General features: G+C 36.3%; 1 protein-coding gene across 2 annotated transcripts in view; it reads right to left on the reverse strand.

Moving 5' to 3' along the window:
• Positions 1-3,320: 3,320 nt before the first annotated feature.
• acss2l (acyl-CoA synthetase short chain family member 2 like) overlaps positions 3,321-10,980 on the reverse strand; it is a 23,505-nt gene continuing 15,845 nt past the window's right edge. For both annotated transcript variants that reach the window (XM_081375437.1, XM_081375436.1), the window contains 7 exons: positions 10,670-10,726; positions 10,499-10,579; positions 9,353-9,461; positions 7,919-7,987; positions 6,458-6,634; positions 4,503-4,577; positions 3,321-4,427 (listed from right to left, as the gene is read on the reverse strand). In XM_081375437.1, coding sequence (XP_081231563.1) covers positions 4,258-4,427; positions 4,503-4,577; positions 6,458-6,634; positions 7,919-7,987; positions 9,353-9,461; positions 10,499-10,579; positions 10,670-10,726 — 738 coding nt within the window. In that variant the 3' untranslated portion in view covers positions 3,321-4,257. The remainder of the gene's footprint in view (positions 4,428-4,502; positions 4,578-6,457; positions 6,635-7,918; positions 7,988-9,352; positions 9,462-10,498; positions 10,580-10,669; positions 10,727-10,980) is intronic.

The following is a 10,980-nucleotide window of genomic DNA, read 5'->3' on the forward strand; positions in this document are numbered from 1 at the left end:
TGATTATTTTTTATTTAAGCTGGTCACGTGATCTCAATGTCACGTGATTGTGAGGTTTGACCACAATTGCGTTGGATAAAATAGCATAAAACGTTCAAAAGTTTGGGGTCTTGAAGCTGTAGCGTCTTAAATCGCCCTAATGGAGTATATTTTGCAATTTATGACTGGGCTGACAGGACATTATCTCACTTATTAGTTATTACACGGCAATTTGCCAAATATATCAATCAAGGTATCAATACATGGAAATTGTTTATCAATTATTATATTATGCAAGCAGAAAGAGACTACAACACAACTAGCAGCAATGGAAGAAATCAGTAGCCAGGGGCAAATGGGCAAATACACAGTTCTGTGATTAACCAATCACAATAGAGTATTCCAAAACACTGCATTAGTTCATAAAATCTTAGGAGAGATTGTTTAACAGTTTGACTTGCTGTACTGATTGAAGAGCTCATTCACTGCTGAATTTCATTTCGGTTTCAAGATAAAGTTGTAGAATATTTTGCCAGAATTAAGTGGACAACTGCTTTTGTTTAGAATTACATTTTTGTTTTAGAAAAGCCATTATTATTCAAGTGTTTTTAGGCCGTGAATGCCTTCAAAGCTCAGAATATCAATGATTTCAAAATCATTGTGCATGAATACAGTTATGATTACCATCAAACAACATGTAACTCATGTTGTATGTATACAACATATGTATTTCATGCATGTCCACATGCTGTAATTCACTGAATATGAAACGCATATCTTTATGACTCTTTATGAATTCGGCATTTGAGTTTGGAGATACTTGTTGCTCAGATGTTGCTCTTTTATTGCTCATGAGATTTTAGGCCTCCATTTAATCCCATGTTTTCCAGGAGAAACAATTGAGACGTTAACAAGATCTCATATAATGGTTAGCTTTTTACTTCTGGCAATTGTATTTATTCTTCAAAATTCATAAAAGTTGTCATCATTTGTGAAGATTATGACGATGGACACACAGCCCAGCTGAGATGAAGCTCAATGAAAGTGAGACCTCAGTCACAAAAATCACATGTAAACATTAAGATATCTCTGATAAATGTGGAGAATATTCCTACCGCTGATCTTGATTTAGAACAATCTTGAATCTGTTCAATTCAATCAGATTTTTTGTTCAATAGTTGTGATGCCTGCCTTAACAAACTAATAACTTAATGTCTTAACGCTAATGACGTACTGATCTGGAAATGGACTTGAGATCTCATTTGAGGTTGTGCTTGACTCTTGGGTCCTGATAAGTTAATTACAATGATCTCATTCAAATAAATCCCTCTGTTTATTTAATTGTCCCGTCCGTGTTTCAGGGACACATATGCGTGAATGTGAGCGGTCGACACTTTAATTTCTGTCTCAGATAATCTTCTTAATGGGTTTCCATGGCTAAATTTACAAAACTGTGTGTGAACGTCTCGGTCTTCTCCTCCCAAATGTTAATCCAATCTGTATGGATGAGAATATGTAATTAAATAAGTGATTGGATCCGTCAAACACTAAACCTTGAGTCCTCGACTGTATCTATCTATCTATCTATCTATCTATCTATCTATCTATCTATCTATATCTATCTATCTATCTATCTATCTATCTATCTATCTATCTATCTATCTATCTATCTATCTATCTATCTATCTATCTATCTATCTATCTATCTATCTATCTATCTATCTATCTATCTATCGTTATCTATCTATCTATCTATCTATCTATCTATCTATCTATGTCTGTTTGTCATTCTATCTATCTATCTATCTATCTATCTATCTATCTATCTATCTATCTATCTATCTATCTATCTATCTATCTATCTATCTATCTATCTATCTATCTATCTATCTATCTATCGGTTTGTCTATCTGTTCTATTGTTTTGTCCATCTCTGTCCATGTTTCTTTTTGATCCTTTCATATAATTTTCAGGGTTAATTTTTTTTTGTCTTTTCCTGCCTTAGATTTGAAAAACATTTAATCATTTTACAACTGTAAATCATTTTAACTGGGTATTAGACAGTGACAGACCATGTTTGTTCTTCTCCCAGCAGAAGGTGAAGGGCTTGTGATCTCAACGGCTACAGATATGGAGCCAGAAGACTTGAGACTTGCATGACGGTGTGTGTGTGTGTGTGTGAGAGACTGGCAGATGGCTCAGTCATTGTTGGGCTGCTAAACCTTTGCACGCTCTTGTTAAGATGAAGAGACTTTCCAAGATGACTGTTGTCATGGTAACGACACCACTGCAGCCCTATATATATATATATATATATATATATATCCTTCCAGAATATCAACAAAATGTTTCTGATTCTGAAAACTCATTACATAATAACAGTCCAATATGCAGTCCAACGATGGCATAACACTAATGCTATGTTATGATGTAACACTCTTCAGAAAAGACTTTCAGATCTCATTTAAATCATATGATTTTTTTAAGCTCTTGTAATATTTAGCCTGTCATATTCTGCCTGGAAGCATCTGTTGTGATGGAGCTTAACAGGAAGAAAAAGATGATTCGATCACAGCTTGAACAAAATGATCATTTGATAAAGAACATGGAAATAATCTTTCACTGCCTGCAAATATGATCTTACATCAGCAACAAAAAGATTTAAGCATAACACAACAGCACAGAAGCACTCAGCAAGTGTGTGTTATTCTCAGTGAGACACGAGGGGGATTGTGTGGGTGTGTGTGTGGATGTGTGTTTGGCTAATTGTAAGGGCCAATTTTTTCAAACGACCTCAAATTAAGGTTAAAAACTGATGCGATGATATTTGAGGTGCTCTTCAGTAATTAAAAAGCTCATTTCATGTTTTACTTAAAGGTATAGCGGAGGATCTTTCTGAATTTTAGATAAGACCCGCCCTCTCCACTTTTTGAAAAGTTTGATTGATTCACCAGAATGATTGACAATTAGGAGGACCAATAGTATAGGTGATCCACCCGGAAGTAAAAAATCCTCCGCTATACCTTTAAATCTACTGATATCAACAGGTTTGTGTTCAGTTTAGGTACAGAGTTTAGTATAGGTATAGGGTTTAGCATGAATAACATTATTTTTATGCCAGTTAAGCACAAGAACACTTTTCATTACTGTTGTGCAAAAGTCTGATACCATTTTGAACTAAAATCAAAAATAATTAATAAAATAAATTTGGGGGAAAGGTGATTGATCGGCTTTAAAGCTATGTCAAATAATAGTCATAAATATATTTTTTGTTGAAATATGAGGTTTATATACATATTTCAACATACATAAACAACTTTTAATGAATGAAAAAAACTTGAGACCTTATCAGATAAGTTTTAATTCATAAAAACATAAACAGAACAGTATGTGCAAATATTATTGTTAAACTACTTAAAATGACATTAGCAACTGGTTAGTAAGATCTTACTCAAGATGCCATGATAAAGCATGTTGCGTTTTCCTCTTGTATTGCACACAATTGCTTCATAGAAGGAAATTAGAAAAATCAACAACAACACAAAACAAACTGGTTGCAGTCAAGTCAGACTCGGCAACTAAAACTAAAAAAAAAATTCTGAATTGCTGCTCCTTTGTGAAATGAAATAATGAAGTGTTTTTACATTCCCCTTGTCTATAATAAAATTGGTTTTAGTAAAATGAAATTCTGTTAGCATGATTAGCATGTTGCTAACACGATTAACATGTTGCTAGCGTGATTTAACACGTTGTTAGCACGTTTTAGCTAGTTGCTTACATGATTAAACACATTGCTAGCATGTTTTAACATGTTGCTAGCATGATTTAGCATGTTAGCATTATTTAGCACATTGCTAGCATGTTTTTTGCATGATTAACATATTGTTAGCAGTTTTAGCATGTTGCTTACATGATTTAGCACAGTGCTAGCATGTTTTAACATGTTGCTAACATGATTAACATGTTGTTAGCATGTGGCCAGCATGATTAAACACGTTGCTAACATGAGTTGGCATGTTTCTAGCATGATTTCAACTGTTGCTAAACTGCAATTATGAATTAATTAAATCCACAAACAAAAAAAAGGGATCAGGATGGGTCAAATACTGTAAAACACCACAAAAGAATATAAAAAATGTGGGAAGTCCTGAGGTGAGCTATCTTGACAACACTTCTTTTTGTATTTTTGTTTGTTTTACCTGAACTCTGGGCAGATTTCCACCCTTCAGATCTGATCTAGGAGAACCAGCACCGGTTCTGAGCCCAAACCCAAAGTCTTTAATGCACACAGGGTGACAGCGGTGTCCCGGCTTGAGAAAGAGCCGCCGCAGTCTCGCATCTTTGGCTGAACAGCACCTCCACGACTTTGGGGTCGGCCAGGGTTGAGAGGTCACCCAGGTCTTTTTCATTGCATGCGATCTGTCGCAGAATTCGCCGCATGATCTTACCTGTCGGACGGGTGAAAGGCTTGAGTTTCAGGAGCAAAAGCAAACGCAAGGAGGAATTGAGAATGATCCCAGTACCTGAACGTGTTTTGGGAAGCCCTGGAGCGTTCTGGATGAAATCTGGGGTGGCTATTGGTCCGATCTTCTCCCTCACTAAATGACAAAACAATCCACACAGAAGTTAGCAAGTGTGAAATAGATTCAGATTGTCCTTTCTATGTGTAACGGATCTAGGCCATTAAGAGCTGTGTGTGTAAACCTCACTCCACTAGCGACTGTTAGCATGCCCACCTTCCACACTGGAGACCATGGTTCAAATCCCACTCGGAGCGGGTCGATTAGGACCGGTTACATACGTAAAGGAATAATTGACGACGGACCGTTAAATTATTAGAAAAGAACTCAAATATGTTTTTGCATAGAAAGCCACTTCAGACAGCACAGCAGAGTTCTCTTAAATAAACAAAAACACAAAATTGTGCCGTTTTGTTGAGTATCCTTGTAATCAAAGTGTTAAAGGTGCATTGTGTAATATTTAGGAGGATCTGTTGACAGAAATGCAATATCATATACATAACTATGTTTTCAGTGGCGCATAAAGACCTTACTTAATGAACCGTTATGTTTTTATTACCGTCGAATAAGCCATTTCTATCTACACACACCGCGGGTCCGCTTACATTGAAATGCGCCATTTTGTGTTGCGACATGTTTCTACAGTGGCCCTAAATGGACAAACGCGTTTCATCACTATGTTGTTCTTCATGCAAAGAAGCTAGCTAAAGTCAGCGAATAAAACACTGACACAATGATGAACAAGTAACAATAATATTCGCAATAACATATCGCTTTACTGAATAATAAAGTAAACATCATTTCTTAATTTATCTTTGCAAAGAAAGCGCATTGCTGAACTGGCTACTCTCTGCTGTCTCAGACGACGACATCTCCTGTCGGCCACCGTAACTTTTGATGGTTGCAATTCGTAACCTCACCACTAGATGCCGCTAAAAATCACACACTGCTCCTTTAAGCCAGGTGCACACTGTATGATTTTGGCCACAATTTGAGCGTCTGAGAGAAATTTAGCTAATCCTTAAAGATTCCTCTGATCCTAGGCTAAAATCTGAAGCCTTTGATCGGTAGTTAGACATGTTCACCAACAGCCGATTAATGACCGTTGCGCGATCAAATTTTACCTCAGACGAAATTCTGCTCCCAGGCCATTAGATGGCGATGATACACAATAGACTAAACACATGATACACGTTCATGACGTCATCGTCTTCAGAGATTTGCGTTTTTGTTGTGAAACTGTAAGTTAATCTGCTTCAAGAACAGCACCTTTGTTACATCGCTAGTGAGAAATGTCATGTAGCTTTTAAGTTGCTAAACTATTTTTAGGATAAACTCGTCAGAGCGGCGCTCACAGCACATTTCTGTGTGTGTGTGTGTGTTTGAGTGGGAGAAAGAGAATATGTGCTTTCCATTCATAATAAAAACGTTGTTTTTATCCTATTGTTTACTATATTTATCTGCTTGGTCGGTGTCACGTTTTGGGTTTTGTTTCTTGTCATTGTCATGTTTCTGTTCTTGTCATGTGATTCCCTGTTTGTCATGTGATCCTGCCATGTGTCTTGTCATTGGTCAATCGTCTGATCAGTGTTCACAGGTGTTCCTTGTCTTGTAATTAGTCTGTGTATTTAAGCCCTCATGTTTGAATGTTTCCAGTTTTTGTTTTGAGTTTCCAGTTTCATGCCTTTGTTTGATTATGTTTTGGAATTAAAGTTGCGTTTGGGTTCACTTCAACTTGCCTCCAGTGGAAATTCGTTACAGTCAGTGAGTGTCGTCGTGGCTTTAGGCTGTAAGGAACTTTGAAATAAATGTAATCACTTGGCGTAGTGATATGGAACTGTAATGCAGTCAAAACCTGCCTGGAACTACTTTAGCTGTGCGTTTCCCTGTTCATCAACCAATCAGATTCAAGCATTCATCAGCCCTGTAGTTTAATAGTGGTACCACTATCCTCTGACCTTTCCTCTTGAGTTCCTCCGTCAGCGTGCGGTTGAACTCTTCGTGCTCTTTCAGTGTGATGAAGCAGTACAGACACTCTCCCTTCACTGCATGAGGCCGACTGACCACTGCCGCTTCAGCCACTGATGGGTGATCGGACAGAGCCGCCTCGACTTCAGCTGTGCTCAACAGGTGACCTGAGAGAACACACGGGACGGCTGTAAACACTAACATTCAAACGTTTGGGGTCAGTGAATTAACTTTTATTCAGCAGTGATGCATTGAAATGATCAAGAGTGACATTTAAAGATGTTACAAAAGATTTCTGTTTCAAATAAATGAGGTTCTTCTAAACTTTCTATTCATCAAAGAAACCTAAAAAAAAAATGTATCAATGTTTCCACAAAAATCTGAAGCAGCACGACATTATTTAACATTAATAATAATCAGAAATGTTGATCTTGAGCAGGAAATTACAATGATTTCTGAAGGATCATGTGAAACTGAAGACTGAAGTAATGATGCTGAAAATTTAGCTTTGATCACAGGAATAATTTACAGTTTACTGTATATTCAAGTAAAAAAAATATTTAACATTGCATTAATATTTCACAAAATTATGGTTTGTACTGTATATTTGATCAAATAAATGCAGCCACAGTGCCATGAGAAAGTATTTGCTCCATCCTGAATATTTCTCTCTCTTTTTTGTATTGTATTTGTAATATACAGTAGTCAACATTTGAACTGGATCAAAACCTTTCCTCAAAGTTATACATGAATTTTGAACAATACCCGTTCTTGCTATGCATAAGGATGCAGTGTAACGACACCCAGTTCCAGGAATGCACTAATATTTTGTTGGTATATATAATAATAATAATAATAATATTATTATTGGTATTATTGGTAATATTATCATTGGTATGGTATATATAATATAATAATAATAATAGTAACAATTATTAGCTAACACTAAGTTGTCAACACTTCGGAAAAAATAATAAAAAATGCATCGCTTCCTGCCAGGACTTTTACAGGCTTTTCCCAAACCACTGAAGTGACCTTGACGTGCAGGTTAGCATTAGCCGTCAGGCAAGTGTTATTTAAATAAACTCCTGATGTCCTTACAAACTTTCCAATGCCTCATTTTATGAGGACAGAACCTATTTGTGCTACTGTAGAAGTTTGGTGCCATTCTGGGCATTATTAGTGGGGTCATTTACGAGATACAGCCTTGGATCCATTAGCGCCTGTAATAAGCCATTCGGCTGATATCTCTAAATAAGCTCTAACTTTAATAATGTTCAACCAAGGGGAAAAAGGCTTCTGGGGGGTGTTTGGCTCGAGGTCATGGTGCAAAGGACCCTAAATTGAAATTACTCCGAACCATCCCTTTAAGAGAAGGCAAACTAATATAATATGGCATTTCTAAGCACCAGGTGGCAGCACTGAAACATCATCATCTCTCAAGGTCTCACCAGAGACGTTCAGCATGTCGTCGATCCGGCCGGTGATCCAGTAATATCCGTCCTTGTCCCGCCGGCAGCCTGAGGACACAACGACACTCAGTAACACCAAACAGCAACACAAGTTTGGTTACGCTGCAAAAGTCACCATGTAATCAAAATTAACACTTCTTTTGTTTATTGAATATCGCCGAATTAATTATAAATGATTTATAATTTTTTTTTAAATTCATGTGCCTTGTAATCATTATTCAAAATGTCTTTTCCTCCCTCTTTCAGCTCATCTCTTTTCTTCTGTAGGTGTGTTTCCATTACAGATTTGCGCAAAACTTTTGCGATTTTTTTTATTTTTTTATTTTATTTTTTTTTCTTCTAAATGTCGACAAAAAACTATAGCGAAATGACGGCGTTTCCATTAACCAATGTTATGCGACTAAAACTTTTTTACAAACATTTTTTTCCTTTCGCGATCGGTAAAATCATTCCAAAATGGAGGTTTATGTACTAATCCCAGCCACTGCACTAGCCATTATTATTAATAGAAGGAGATGTATGTGTGTTTTCCAAGCATTAATGGTAAGGGAACGACCCTTATTATACTGTGAGCGGCACATATGAGGTGTTTCTGGGTGTTTCTCACTCATTTCTGCTTCGAGGTCTTGATTGTGGCATTTATTTGAGGTTTAGAATCCATTATTCTTGTAATTCTTTTGTCTTATGTGAATTTAATAAAGAGCTCTGTCTCGTATTCTGTCCAAACACACCGCGTCATTACGTCAGGTGACCTGTACATGCGAAAAAACTGTTTCCATTGCAGTTCTGCGAAATATTTATTTTTCGAATTGCCTGTAAAAACCATGCGAGCGTAAAAACTTTTTTGCGATAATTGGGAGTTTTTGCGAAAAATACCGGTTTCCATTAAGCGTATTTTCAATTCTCAATTTCAATTCGCGCAATTTGAAGGGTAATGGAAATGCGGCTTCTGATGACGACAGATCCACCAATAGCAAACCACAACCATGCAATCAATTCCTCATGGATAAAATCAATCCCCGCCCAACATTTGTTCTTGTTCCAGAAGTTTCGTTCCGTTTCACTCGGATATACGTCACAATAGGGAAAAACAGACTATCGCAACTAGCGTTTCATGACGACTTTAATTGAGATGTACCATATTTATCATAATATGTCACTTAGATTAGACTTTAATGTCTTTAAAACATATAAAGTAACCTTACCTTTTGAAATTACATTATAATAGTTTTTTAAATTAGTGACTTTTATTTAAAAGCAAACACAAAGGATAATGTCTTTGTTCTGTAAGAAAAATTGCCTCATTCATTTTACCAATGTGAGAAAAAGTATCACAAAATTCTATAAAAAGTAATGATGTAATTAGTGACATTCACCGGCACTGGTTATGAAGTGGATGTGTGTGTGCATTACCATCTCCTGTCACATAGAATCCCGGGAATTTTCTGAAGTAGGTGCTCTCGAAGCGCTCCTGATTCCCGTACACCCCCCTCATGATTCCCGGCCAGGGCTTTCGGAAAACCTGAGACACAAAACATCCGTTTATAGAAAGAAAATAGAAAAAAAAACATGTGAATAGAAAAACATATTGTGAATAGAATGGGTTGGGAACACCATCCAATGTTGACTTTTACAAAACCTGTCTTAAAGGAATAGTTCACTTACAAATAAATTCTGTCATCATTTACTCAAATTTGTTTCAAATCTGTATGAGTTTCTTTGTTCTGCTGAACACAAAGGAAGATGGGTAACACTTTATTTTACAGTGTCCTTGTTACATATGTTATATGTACTTACCATAGTAATAACAGTAAATTATGCATAATTACATGCAATTTACCCTCAACCAAATCCTAATCCTACCCTAACCCTATAGAGTACATGTAGTTAATTAATATTACTCAGTACTTAAATATATAATTACACTGTAACAATGACACCTTAAAATAAAGTGTAACCCTTTATTTTATGGTGTCATTGTCACAGTGTAATTATATCTTTAAATACTGAGTAGTAATTAATTAAGTGTACTTACTTTAGGGTTATGGTAGGATTAGGATTTGGTTGAGTTGCATGTAATTATGCATAATTTACTGTTATTACTATGGTAAGTACATGTAACATATGTAACATGGACACTGTAAAGCCTTTGTTTAATGTATATTGATTATTGTTCAACATCCATAATGTTTGCATAATTGCATGCAATTAACCCTCAACCAAATCCTAATCCTACCCTAACCCTATAGTAAGTACATGTAGTTAATTAATATTACTCAGTACTTAAATATATAATTACACTGTAACAATGACACCTTAAAATAAAGTGTAACTGGAAGATATTTTGAAGAATGTCGGTGAACAGACAGTTGATGGACGCCATTGACTTCCATAGTAGGAAAAAAAATAAGTAGGAAAATCAACCGAGATCTTCAAAATATCTTCTTTTGAGTTCAGCAGAACATAGAAATTCATACAGGTTTGAAACAACTTGAGGGGTGAGTAAATGATGACAGAATTATTCCTTTAACCAATCAGAAGCTAGGCTATAAATCTCACCAGGTATCCCTCCGCCTCCCCTTCTAATTCTTCTCCATGTTCATTGAGAATGGCCGGTTGGACTCCAAAAAACGGGCATGTCTGCATAGAGAAGACACTGATATCAGAGTCATCCGTTCCTGTTTTTATCTGTCCTCAAGACGGATGTGATGTGTAATAACTGAGACTCACGGCAGAGCCAGGCTTCAGTGGTGTAGCAGCTGGAAGAGGGGTCAGAACATGGCCGCCCTGCCCAAACAACAAACTGAGTTTAACTTATCAGTTATTAACTGAGCATTATTGTCTTATGCAGACATTTTATACAAGCAATGAGCCACTTGATGCTGATTTTACCACAGTTAAAGGGGTTTTTAAAGGGGTGGTTGATTATGATTTCACATTTCTAACTTTAGTTAGTGTGTAATGTTGCTCTTTGACCATAAACAACATCTGCAAAGTTACAACGCTCAAAGTTCAGAGCAAAGGGAGATATTTGCTTTTAA

Source organism: Scardinius erythrophthalmus (genome assembly GCF_964197995.2).
Source record: "Scardinius erythrophthalmus genome assembly, chromosome: 9".
Taxonomy (NCBI): Eukaryota; Metazoa; Chordata; class Actinopteri; order Cypriniformes; family Leuciscidae; genus Scardinius; species Scardinius erythrophthalmus.